Source organism: Cervus canadensis, chromosome X (assembly GCF_019320065.1).
Source record: "Cervus canadensis isolate Bull #8, Minnesota chromosome X, ASM1932006v1, whole genome shotgun sequence".
Classification (NCBI taxonomy): Eukaryota; Metazoa; Chordata; class Mammalia; order Artiodactyla; family Cervidae; genus Cervus; species Cervus canadensis.
In genome coordinates this window covers 45,681,715-45,695,293 of record NC_057419.1, presented here as the reverse complement: position 1 = coordinate 45,695,293, position 13,579 = coordinate 45,681,715, and the positions used below count along the sequence as shown (strand labels likewise).

General features: G+C 32.7%; 1 protein-coding gene across 5 annotated transcripts in view; it reads left to right on the top strand.

Moving 5' to 3' along the window:
* USP9X (ubiquitin specific peptidase 9 X-linked) overlaps positions 1-13,579 on the top strand; it is a 115,019-nt gene that overhangs the window by 41,611 nt on the left and 59,829 nt on the right. For all 5 annotated transcript variants that reach the window (XM_043460164.1, XM_043460163.1, XM_043460165.1 and 2 more), the window contains exons 5-13: positions 557-669; positions 1,847-2,065; positions 4,308-4,423; positions 4,621-4,872; positions 4,945-5,083; positions 6,836-6,988; positions 8,084-8,188; positions 11,880-12,086; positions 13,428-13,564. In XM_043460164.1, the coding sequence (XP_043316099.1) occupies positions 557-669; positions 1,847-2,065; positions 4,308-4,423; positions 4,621-4,872; positions 4,945-5,083; positions 6,836-6,988; positions 8,084-8,188; positions 11,880-12,086; positions 13,428-13,564 (1,441 nt within the window). The remainder of the gene's footprint in view (positions 1-556; positions 670-1,846; positions 2,066-4,307; positions 4,424-4,620; positions 4,873-4,944; positions 5,084-6,835; positions 6,989-8,083; positions 8,189-11,879; positions 12,087-13,427; positions 13,565-13,579) is intronic.

Genomic DNA, 13,579 nt, shown 5'->3' with positions numbered 1-13,579 from the left:
CAGATGGAATTAAAGACATTAAGAAACAGATGTTAGGCCAGTAAAAGAGACTAATAATGAAGATGATAATTTATCTTTAATTGATGAAGCTCTTCTGTAGAATAATATAATAGTATTTTTCAAGTGGATAATTTACAACCAAAATGAGATTTTAAAAATAGTTGAGAAGCATCATTTTTTGTTTGTTTTAAAGTTTGTTGTCAATAAAATACTATAACGTATTTAAATCTCCTAGCACATTGTTCTCATAACCATTGTGTTTTTAATGTTGGGCCACTGTCATAATTAGAAATATTTTCAGTTTATCCTAGTATTACTTGGCTTAATGTACTTTTATACAGTTAAGTATTTTTGAAATTCACTGATGGTGGTTTTTATTTTTCAATGTTACTTTTTTGACCTCTTAGATAATGCTATGAATTCTTTTCCAAAACTAGTCTGCAATTGTTAGCTGTTACTGAATATTTTACAGTTACTGCTTTTATCATGTAATTGGACATTGTAAGACAATCAGATAAATAATTTGTTTACATTAATTTTTCTCTCCTTTTCTTAGGCCTTGATGTTAAAAGTGAAGCATGTCAGCGATTTTTTCGAGATGGGCTAACAATATCTTTCACTAAAATCCTTACAGACGAGGCAGTGAGTGGCTGGAAGTTTGAAATTCATGTGAGTCTTTTATTTTAAAAATCTGATTTATATATATATATATTTGGTTACATATTTGATCACTACTTGAATTAAAGGATTTTTTAAAATGAGAAATTTTGTTATAATTTCGGTTGAAAGAAGCATAATCATTTAGAATGAGTGTGAGTTTTCAAGATAGAAAACATTGGTTTAATCTGTTTCCTTATTTCTCAAGTGCCTTGTGACTTTTGAGATGCCACCATATTTCACTGAAAATATGACACGGTTGTGAAATGCACCAGTCACTCATTTTATGTACCACTAGGGAAGGAAAATGCCCAAGATGGGGAACCTATTATCTGGCACACAAAGGGTCAATGCAGAGAAATAAACTCTACATACAAAAAGAGACACCAAAGAAACCTGCACATTTCAACTTTGGCACCTGATGGAGGGGGAGAAGATCTCTTGAAATTTTTAACCACAAGCCAATATTCAGTAGTGGTCTCAGGTTTATATGATATAATATTATATGATTATATGATATAATCAGATTTTAAAGATCTTAAAAAGTGAAAAAAAATGTGCATTTTTAGATTGAAGTACTGTAATTACTACAAGTCTCTGTTCCTTGTTTATTATAGGAAAATATGGTCTCAAATTGTGAGTTTTTGAGTATGGAATGGAAGCTTTGGGAGTTGTATCAGACTTTTGCATTGAGGCTTAGATAGTAAACCTGTTCCATCTTGGATATTTAGTACATTGCTTAGATTTTAGAGTTGTTGCCTCTAGTTTAAAAATTGCAGAGAGGAAGCAGTGGTAATTTTCATCTTGTCTGGGGACACAGAGCAGTGCCTACTTCATTTTGTAAGCCATTGCAAATGTTTTTTGAAAGTAGATACTATATAATTTAAGTAAATGCTAATTTCTTTCTTAAAATTTATTTTTAATTGAAGGATAATTGCTTTACAATATTGTGTTGGTTTCTGCCATAGGTACACATATGTCCCCTCCCTCTTGAAACTCTTTGCCACCTCCCTAATTTCTTTTTTGATACATCGGTTTGATCCCAATATTAGTAAAGTTAAACATAACTCAAATGATCAGTATTGAACAACTGAAGGATAATTATTAAAATATAATTAATCAAGATTGGAAGATACTTCTGTTCAGAATGTCTTTATCTCATTAATTACCCTCTCCTTTTATATAACAGAGGTGTATTATCAATAATACTCATCGCCTGGTGGAGCTATGTGTGGCCAAGTTGTCCCAGGATTGGTTTCCACTTCTAGAACTTCTCTCCATGGCCTTAAATCCTCATTGCAAATTCCATATCTACAATGGTACACGTCCGTGTGAATCCGTTTCCTCAAATGTTCAATTGCCTGAAGACGAACTCTTTGCTCGTTCTCCAGACCCTCGATCACCAAAAGTGTGTTGATTTGTTGTTTTTAAAGTTAAATGTTAACAGTTGTTCTGCTCTGCTACAGAACTTTAAATGACCTTAACCTCCTGGTAGCATGGAGTAGAGTTATTTCATATAGCTCTTCAAGGGATTTTGCATTGTTGTTGTTATTTTTTTAATTTAAAAATATTTTTGGCTTTCTCAGTATAGTTAGTCCCATTGTCTTTTGCCCATTCTCTTGGGAAATAGTCATAATTTGAGTTAGTATGAAACAGAACATGTTTTTCCTTTTCAATAAGGGTGGAGTAGATTATTTCTTTGACTGAGGCCTGTCTAATGTGTCATAAAACAATAGAAAATACAAATGAAAGCAAAGTAGCAAAGCTGACAAATATCAATTAAATATATTTAGTATACAAAATGCAAAAGTCCTCCAGTGTAAATTTTCTATACCAGCATAAATAGAATGTACATTAAAAAATGAATTCCTTAAAAAAAAAAGAATGCCTAACTATACTTATTCTAATTAATATTAAATAATTAACCATATATAGTTTTTAAATTTTAGAATTTAGGAAGACGTTTTTAAATTTGATGACCTTATTATTCTTTTTTTTAAAAAACAGGAAAATTTGAACTTAAAATGTTTGGTTTATCCTGTTAAAAGTGGAAGTCATCAAAGTATATTGATTACATTGAGCTAAGATTTTCTGATTTTTCCTAAGATTGATATTGTTGCTGCTTCAGGCTTGTTTTTGTTTGAGTAAATCAGTATTTAAATAATGACAATCTCCAAAATATACCTGTTTTTTTTTGTTGTTTTTTGTTTTTTTTTTAAATTTTTTGCTCTATAGTCAATAATCTGCAAGAGTGTCAGAGGGGACAACTTGATTTAGGATGGCTTTGAGTTGAAGATTTTTTTATGTATCTTTGAAGCCTAGCTTTTCTTGAATATTACTAGTTTTTGAGTATTTCTAATTGCTTAAATGTACATTTCAACTAAAAACATGAGATTAACTTTAGACTGATTTTTACTTTGTGCACATATATATAATATGCTATATATATTATAATAACTGTTGAGTGTGTCAGCCTAATAGTCTCATTGCAGTTACTGGAGAAATAAAAATATATTACATAATAAAAATGTACTTTCTTTGAATTGCTGAATGTCAGAAGGGACCTGGTGAATTAAATGCTCAGATTTTTCATTGTTTTGATTTAGCCTTTTAAGGCCAAATTAAAAGGAAAATATTATAATGAACTTATAAAAATCATATCAAAACTGCCATAGTGTTTCTTTAAAGCATTATCTAATACTTGGCATTTTCCCCATGTCCTGAACATTGTTTTTTTTTTGTTTGTTTTTAAATAATTGTAGAAATGACTTTCGCTTAAGACCTAATATAGAAAGTGCCCCTCCCCTCCCTCACCCCCAGCTCCCTTTGTTTTTCTTCCCTTAGGGACTTCCAAAATGCAGCCTTTTAGAAGGCAAGGAATAGAAAGCTGTTTTAGGTAGATGAGTTTTTAAATATATTTGATTCTTTTATCTATGTAAGCTATTGATTTGTTTTTAATTTTACCTATAGGCATGCTTTTAACTACACATACTGTTGCCTATCCCAGCTACATTGTACTTGTTGTCTCTTAGGGAGGAGGTTGAAAGGTAATTCATAGTATATTGCATTGTGGTACCTCTAACATGAGAACTGGGGGGTATTCACAAGTCAGCACAAAGCATCAACCAGCATGTTCTAATTAGGAGCAGCAAATAGGATACCAGGAATTCATTTTTAATGGATAGGTCACTCTTGAGCTTTAAGATTATTGTGTTGCAAGGGTATTTGTGGTTATTCAAAGCTACAACAAAAAATAAATTTCAAACAGTACCTTAGGTTACCAAATAATCTTTCTTTTCTTAAAGTCTTTTTACCCTCTTAAATTTTTAAAAATAGACCTCAGATAATAAGGTAGTCTCATGATGGGATATTTGAGATAGAAGCATGGCTTCTAATTCCAGTTCACCAGTTATATTGATACAAACAGCTGTGCCCTAATGATCTAATCGGTACTACCAATTATGCTTTTCTCTCATAGACAGGATTACTGTTAACAACATGCAATATTTTGTGTCTTTTTTTCAAAGATGGTTTTACATAATTATTTTCCTTTATTGCATTTCCTGTTTCTAATGTGTTTAAGAAATTACTTCAGATAGCATTTTCCCTCCCAAAGTCGGAAGTTAACTTTTTTACTAACTGTATTACAGGGTTGGCTAGTGGATCTTCTCAACAAATTCGGCACTTTAAATGGATTCCAGATTTTGCATGATCGTTTTATTAATGGATCAGCATTAAATGTTCAAATAATTGCAGCCCTTATTAAGTAAGTTATGTTTTAAAATGAATCTTCAGTGCATTCTAGAAATTGCTACTTAATTGCTTAATAAAAATTGAGTTTCCTTTCTCAAATATGGTTTCTTTAGCTGGTAACTTGGATTAAAAAAAAAATAGTCTGAGTTCAGTCCTAGTTGATTGTAAGAAATTGTATATTGAAAGAAATTTCTGTCTTTCTTGTTTCAGACCATTTGGACAATGCTATGAGTTTCTCACTCTTCATACGGTGAAAAAGTACTTTCTTCCAGTAATAGAAATGGTTCCACAGTTTTTAGAAAACTTAACTGATGAAGAACTGAAAAAAGAAGCAAAGAATGAAGCCAAAAATGATGCTCTTTCAATGATTATTAAATCTTTGAAAAATTTAGCTTCAAGAGTTCCAGGACAAGAAGAAACTGTAAAAAATTTAGAAATATTTAGGTTAAAAATGATACTTAGGTAAGATATTTACCTCTTGAAATAATTTATGTGAATTTTAGAATCATATTTAACACTTAATTTCTCTTATAGATTATTGCAAATTTCTTCTTTCAATGGAAAGATGAATGCACTTAATGAGGTGAATAAGGTGATATCAAGTGTATCATACTACACCCATCGGCACGGTAACCCTGAGGAGGAAGAATGGCTCACAGCTGAACGAATGGCGGTAAGTCCTTTGATTCTAATTTCATGAATAAGAATCTGTCTAAGGCAAAAACCGTAACTCTACTTAAAGTTAGTGATATTAGCATTTTAAAGAAAATGTTGCAATTGGGAGATGGTTGGATCAGTTTGTGACTGTTAATCCTGATAACTTTTTGTAACTAACATGGTTTATTATTTGTGTTTTTTTTTTGGTGATATATAATTATTTGATGATAATGGGTAGCTTAGCACATCTTTGATACACTTACTGCTGAATGTAGGTGTTCTGAAGTAATTATCAGCTGGGTGGGAGTTGAAGTTGAGTAAAGAAAGGTGATTGGGTAGTATCTGGTACCTGTTGAATGAAGTCACCTATTCATTTGATGAATTCCATCCACTTAAAGATTTTAAAATAGGAAATAAAATTACTGGAATAAGGAACACGTAAGTTAATGTTTTATCATAATTGTAAGGACTTCACTTAAGCAGTTGCGTTTATATTATTTTGATGTTGAAAGTTTAGGAAATTTTACTTACCAGAGATGATTGCATCCTTGTAGTTTAAAAATGAGTAAGAATGCCACTTAAATATTGGTTGCATAACCTCAGTGCATACTGTCTGACAGTACTGAGGAGACATCTGTAAAAGAAGTGTCCTTGACCTCAAGGAGGCCTCAGTTTAATAGGGAAAACAGTGATTAGGATGTGATAAAAGGTATGGTATGTGGAGGATGCCTTGATTTTGGCTGTGTGTTAGGGGGTCAGGTGGTAGCCTTCTGGCTTGGGGTGTGTTGTTTGTCTGTTCACCTCATGGGAGGTCTAGCACAGAGCTACTCAGTGTGGTCTGAGGTCTCATTCTGGTCCTTGAGCCTAGATGAATACAGAAAATGGCAGTAAGTGTCTAGGAACTTCTGTAGCAAATTGATACTGCCACATTTTAATTGTGTTCTTCAAAAATATATGCCTGTAACAGATTAGAAGTAAAAATGGACCTTTACCAGCTGAGAAGTGTACCTCCTTCTCTAACATGTTTTGGGACTATATAGTTTTAATAAGTTGAACACTGTGAAATCATACAGTGTGGGCTATTTTGTATAATATCATGAGTTAGTTTTCTTTTATTGGCTTAAATGTTAAATAAATGCCTGTCAAGCAATATAGCATAGTGTTCAGGCTTAGGAAGCTTACAGCCTTGATTCACTTTCTGGTTCCAATACTACTGAGCCTGTTTACTTTTCTGTAATAGGGCAGTATAGCCCTCATTAGGATTGTTAAGATTAAACAAGCTAATGGATAAACAATAATAGTGTAATTGGGTAATAAATAAAAGCAAAAAATTTAAAAGTACCTTTTATCCAAATCAAAACTGGTATAAAAAATCTAAATCCTAAAATGGGTCCTGTATCTACCATAGTTAAACCATGGTGATTGCTACATTTAAGTAATAATTTTCTGAGTAAATGCTAGAGTAAAATATTTTTTAATGATTTCACTATTTTTAATTCATGAAGCATTTCTGTTTGTGCAAAGTTAAGTTCCATGAAATTGTGATTTTTCATAATTTTGTATCAAAACACATAAATGTGTTACATTAGTACATTATATTTTGTGAGTTTTTAAATTCCTACTAATGCTTAGAAGTGTGAGCAATACTTTATGTATATATTTTTATATTTATAAAAATTGTATTTATAAAATTATAAAAATTGTATAATTGTATTTATAATTATTATATTTTTGAAAGCTTTGAGGCAAGTTTTTAAATTCTTTTTAGGAATGGATACAGCAGAACAATATTTTGTCGATAGTCTTGCGAGATAGTCTTCATCAACCACAGTATGTGGAAAAGCTAGAGAAGATTCTTCGTTTTGTCATCAAAGAAAAAGCCCTGACCTTACAAGATCTTGATAATATCTGGGCAGCACAGGTAAGGACTTTAAGATGGTGGTTATTTGATTTGTAAAAAGAAACGTACTAAAAACTAAAGAAATGAAGTAGTTGTAGTGAAATGGAATGAAGGCTTACATTGTTTGAAAGTCCTGTCAAGAATCTTTTTGAAGTAGCCAGTCATATTTTTAAAATAAAAATAGTCCATCATCTACTGTATATATTTGGTAAAAGTCAGCAATTTGTAGGTTTTAAATAAGAAACAAACAGTAAAATAATGAGAAATGTCTATTGAAAGAGTATAAGACATCTATAATTGATTTCTTCGTATACTTAAAGAACTCTAGTGTCAGGAGAGTTAAATCACTAAATTATTTATAAAAACCTGTGATAATCCAAAGAATTAATAGTTTTTAGAACGGTAAGTAGTCTTTGGTTTCAGAGATAGAAACTGTATGATTATCTTAATGACAAGTTTTCTGTTCATTGGAGCACTTGAGAATTATTCATGAGTTCTGTACTACAAAGCTTTGTTTATTGAGTTTGTTGTTGTTGTTTAGTCGCTCACTTGTGTCCGACTCTTTTGCAACCCCATGGACTTGTAGCCCACCAGGCTCCTCTTTGCATGGGATTTCCCAGGCAAGAATACTACAGTGGGTTGCCATTTCCTTCTCCAGGGCATCTTCCCAACACAGGGATTGAACTCACGTCTACTGCATTACAGGCTGATTCTTTACCACTGAGCCTACCAGGGAAGCCCTTATTTAGTCTTCAGAAACTGAGAAAACATTCAGTTTTGTCTTTGGTTCCAGTTTTGAAACAATACCACTGGTGTGCCTTATTATTTTCCTATTTGCATTGTTAAAATTGTCATGTTAAATTCAATAAACTGTACTAAAAGTTAACATGAGTTCCCAAAGTCTACATTAACCATCTACATTTAACCATCAAGAAATCAAGCTGTCAGGTTTTAGATGGCTGTTCTAAAGCATGTAAAATGTTAGGAATTTTCTTAGGTTACACAGTTAGATGGAGATGGGAACACTTGATTAATTAATAGTGTTCATAGACAGTATATGCTACTTATTGCTGTTGAGATTTTAGTGTGCTCTGATTTTGTTTGTTTTTTCCACAGGCAGGGAAGCATGAAGCCATTGTGAAGAATGTACACGATCTACTGGCAAAGTTGGCATGGGATTTTTCTCCTGAGCAACTTGATCATCTTTTTGATTGCTTTAAGGTAATAGTTAACGTAGTTTAGTAGTACAGTTTGATTTTTAATAGAATTAGTTCATTAGATCTATGAATGATTCTTACCCAGTAAATACTTAAATAGAAATCTTTAAATGATTTCTGGTGTAAGAGAATTGACCATTGTTTTCTTTTTCAGTGAGCACTTTTTATAATAATAGCCCTTATAAATAAAGAACCTTTTTTTTTTTTTTTCTTCTTGTTTTTTTTAAACTCAGGTGGTTAATTTGGATTCCTTTCCCCTAGCAGTTTGTGTTTTTATTATAGGTTCTGTAGGACTGAAGGGAAAGATAAGTGATTACAATGAAACATCGTCAACAGCAAGGACTACCTGCTGTGGGTAGTCCTGGTAGTCTAGGGTGATATGCACAGGCAAGCTGGAAATGTAATTCATGGACTTTGTGGAATTGTAGTTCATAAGGTGTAGCCCAAGAGCTCCTATGGGCATATCTGCATTAGTGCCGTCCTGCACTTTTTAAGGCCATATTGTATAGTGGTCTCTCCAGTTACTAGTATTGGGTTTGTAAAAGCCAAGTGATGAGTGAATTTGTGGATTAAGAAGACAAGACGCCATGGCAGTGTTCACAAAGGGGTATTCTGTTAATAACTAGTGTAAGATCGTGAAGGTATCTTGTTAAAAATAAGTTATACTGACTGCTGATGGGAACATAAGTTCTTGCAACCCCTTAGAAAAATAGTTTGGTGTTTCTGGCAAAGTGTTAAGATTTTCATGACAGTCAGTTTGACTTCTGAATATATACTCTAGAGGAACTGATGCATATGTGCACCAGTATACACATTCAACATTTGCAGCACAATTATTTGTAATAGCAAACAATTGCTATGTAAGTTGGATAAATGGTGGAATGTTCATATAATGAAACATAACAATGAGAATGACCAACTCAACCACAAGGATGAGTCTAATAAACAGAAGGTTGAAGAAAGGAATAAAGGCACACAAGAATTCATAAACCTTGATAGAACATAAACTTCAGAAATAGACCCAGCTAGCTTCTGGAGTGCCGCTTACCGTTTGATATTTTCATCCTGGGTAATAGTTACATAGGTACATATATATACATATTATGTACTACAATGTGTATGTTTGTACCTTTCTTGATGTGTATTTCACAGTTGAAGAAAAAATAATACCAATTACTAGCTTCCATCCAAGACCAATTAATTCTGAGTTGCTAGGACCTCGGAGTCTGTATTTTAAGCAGGATTCTCAGATAATTACAGTAGAGTTGTAAATCACTGCCTTATGGAAAAATTAAGTTTGAAGTCATCAAAGGCAGCTAAGGAAATAATAGAATCAGTTAGGTGGGTACTCTAATTGCCATTCATTTCTAATTTTGAGATGACTTATGAAATGATGGTTTGTGACCAGTGATGACCATGCTGGGAAAAGGAAAGAAGAAAGGTTGAATATTATGATGTTCTCTAGACCCTCTACCCCCTCTTCTCAGAGTGGTCTAAATATAATAATAGTCTAAATATAAAAAGAATTCCATTATCTATGTTCCACCTTACTTTGGCTTAATAGATTTTTATTGAGCATTTATTATTTGGTAACAAGCAGTGTTTTTGGAGCTGTTGGTAAAACTAGAATTTTTATAGAGTGTGTCGAAACTTCCTACTAATGAGGATTGAAAGGAAACATGAAGTCCAGGTCACTTTGCAGTTCTTTATAGAGGGCAACCAAATGATTTCAAAGCTTAGTGACTTAGACTTATATACTTACCTGGTCTACTTTTTCATTGTTTGAGTTCTAATTAAGTCTATGTTCTTTAAAGTGCTTATTCCAGTTTATAGTCCCATCAAGATTTTCACATCCTTGCCAGCACTTGTTTTTGTCAGAATTAGGGATTTTTGACAGTCCGCTTGGTATGAAGTGTTACCTCACTGTGGTATTGGTTTTTATATCCTTGATCACTAATGAAGTTTAACTTCTTTTCATACGTTTCTATTCTTCGTGTGTGTGTGTGAGAGAGAGAGAGAAGCCTATTCAAGTCTTTTGCCTAATTTTTCCCTTTTGAGTTATTTATACTTTCCTTATTGACTCATAGAAATTCTTGACACATTTTGAATGCTAGTCTTTATCAGTTTAAGTGTTGTAAATTGTGGTTGGTTTTTTTTTTTTTAACTTTATGGTGGCTTTGGATGAACAAATGTTCTTAATCAATTTCTCCTTTTCATATTTAATGATTTTAGTATATATCTGTTTGAGATGAGTACATGAAGAAAAACTTTGCAATATCATTATCATACCTAAAAACTAATGCTTCCTTAATTGTCACGTAGTGATAAAACTTCCAGTTGTCTCAGATTATACTTTGTTTGAAGTTTGTTTGAATTAGGCTCCATAGTTTGTAATCAGTTGCAAATGTTTTTTAAGGCTCTTTGAAGCTATAGTTTCCCCCATTGTCTTTTGTTTTTCCTTGTAAATTATTTGTTGAAACTGGATTGATTATTGATTGTGAAAAGTATGAAACAAAGGCTTTGTCATTGTTCTTTTGCTAATATATATCATAGGTGGTGATGTGCTCTTCCTTTAGGAGGCACATTATGCTTGCTGGTCTCTTTAAAATATTCTTATTTGTAATATAATCTAATATTTCCGTCATATTCTTAGCAGCTTTCTGATATTCCTTTCATAATTTTAAGGGGTTTGGAGGAATTGGAAGTATGCATTCCAGTTGACTTCAAGATATCCTGTATTTACCACATTGTTAATGTCTGCATAATAATTCCATTGAAAGAATCCTCTGTAATTACTTAATCATCCTGCTATTTGCCATTTGGTTGCTTTCAGTTTACTTTCCAATAAACAACCAGTTACCAACTTTATACATACACGTTTCCTCATGTTTAACAATGTCCCTGGCTTCTACCCCCACTACATGCCACTAGTGCATTCACACAGACACAGGCACACACACACCATTATATAAACTGGGTGTTTAGAAAGAAGTATTTTAGGGAGGGTGTTTTGGTTGTTTTGTTTTGTTTCTTTTCTATTTTAGAATTTTTAAATGAGTGGCCGGTCATCTACTAAATTGAAATAGCATTGTATCATGCCTGTAAGTTAGAAACTTCTTCTTAGATAATAACAGAGTTTGTTATAGACTTTTTTTTTAATGTGTGCAATGCACATTGCTTTTTCATTTATTATGAATATTTTTGTATATCAAGTTGTCTTTAACATCTTTTAATATAATTTTAAAGGTACAAATGACAGACTGAGTCTAAGGCACTAGTTCTCAGCAGGAGGCTCTTGTGCTTCCCAGAGATACTTGGCAATACCTGGAGATATTTTTGGTTGTTACAGATAAAAGGAGGAGTTGCTACTGACTTCTAGTGGGGTAGAGGCCAGGGGTGCTGTTAAACTTCCTATAGTGCACAGGACAGCCCCCGACAACAGTTTTCCTAGTCCAAAATGTTGGTAATACCAAGACTGAGAAACCCTGATCTATGGTATTTAACTGTAAACAGAGATTTTTTTTAATTTTTCTTGGGAGTTTAAATCTATCGTATCTTACTGCTCAAATACCACTCGAATAATTCTGTGCTCTGCTGTGTTATTTTTCTGATGAATATTGTTTATCTGGTGACACTTTTAAGCAGTGATGAATAAATAGGTGGTGTTGCCATATTGTTTACGATTTATTTTCTAGGCCAGTTGGACAAATGCGAGTAAAAAGCAGCGAGAAAAGCTACTTGAGCTGATACGTCGTCTTGCAGAAGATGACAAAGATGGTGTGATGGCGCACAAAGTGTTGAACCTCCTCTGGAATCTGGCCCATAGTGATGATGTGCCTGTAGACATCATGGACCTGGCCCTCAGCGCCCACATAAAAATACTAGATTACAGTTGTTCCCAGGTAAGGCTGTGCTGTCTTGCTCACTTTTTGTGACCTTTCTCTTTCACGATGAGGATGGCTTTTAGATATAGAATAGTTCTAGGTTTTTCTGACATTATTTTTGAAGTGATCTTTAAGAATTGACATACTTGGTTCACTGCCTTCCTCTGTCTCTTATGTCTTAAATTTTCTGCATCATCTGAACACATTTTAGTCTTCTTGGTAGAAAGACAGTATAAGTAAGTTACAAAGTTGTGGTAATGTCAGATGTATGGTGCTAAATACCAGTTTCAAGTAGATAATACGATACTAAAGCTAATTATGGACTTCAGAGGTAAGAGAAGTTAGGTTTTCTTTGCTTCTTAGGGAAGTTAAGAAAAATTAATAGAATTTCCTAAACACTGAAACATGTTAGTGCCTTCCCTGTAAGCAAGTCGCACAACTTCCCTGCATTCTAACTTGTAGCATGTGTATCTTTTAATTCATGGTAAAATGAATATTGCTGAAAAACTAATTTCCTGCTTGTTAAAACTTTTTGCCATACTGATGAACTGAAATTTAGATAAAAACCAATAAGTTCTAGCAGGTGTAGGTGTTTTTTTTCCGATACTTGAGATAGTTCATTAAGTATTTGGTATATCAAATAATAAGAACCTCAAGTTTAAATTATTTCATTAAACACACAAACACAAAATAAAAGTAATCCGAACTTAAATTTTTAGGTACACAAACCTACATTTCTGATTACTGTGAACTCAGGGAAGGAGTAAAGTAAATAAAGTATGAGAAGTAAAAATATTTGAAGTAGTTTTGATTTTATAACGTTAATTTTAATTGCTTATCATTGTTTCTCTTTCTCTCCTTGTGTGTATGTGGAGATGTCCTTATTTTTGTTTTTGGTGAATTTTTTTCACTCAGTTGCTGTACCATTGTTTCCTTGGTAAAATACAAATTTTCTGTGTTCTTTCTATGCTAAAAACAAACCCATACAGAGTAGCAATTGGAGTTACGTGTTCTTACTGGATTTTTATTATATGGTAGAATCTCTTAAAACATTGGGTAAAGCTTAAATGCCTACCTCCTGGCAACTTTTAAAATCAAACTTTCTGTCAGTGTGCTTAATACCTTTCAGTAGCTATATGTGAATCCATGTCATGTTGAGTTTTTATAATAGTATTTAGGAGTTTTGGTAGTATATGTGGAATAAAAGCATATTTAAAGCAGCTTTTTTTATCATTAAATTCTTTACTGCAATGATGCTGGTATTACAAGAAGAGCTCTATTTGGTAATTCTCAAACTAATTTGGAGGTAGAATTCTTCTGAGTATTGACCTATATAAAACACTGAAATTGTTTCTTAAGGACCGTGACACACAGAAGATACAGTGGATAGATCGCTTTATAGAAGAGCTTCGCACAAATGACAAATGGGTAATTCCTGCACTGAAACAAATTAGAGAAATTTGTAGTTTGTTTGGTGAAGCACCTCAGAATTTGAGGTAAGACTTAACAGA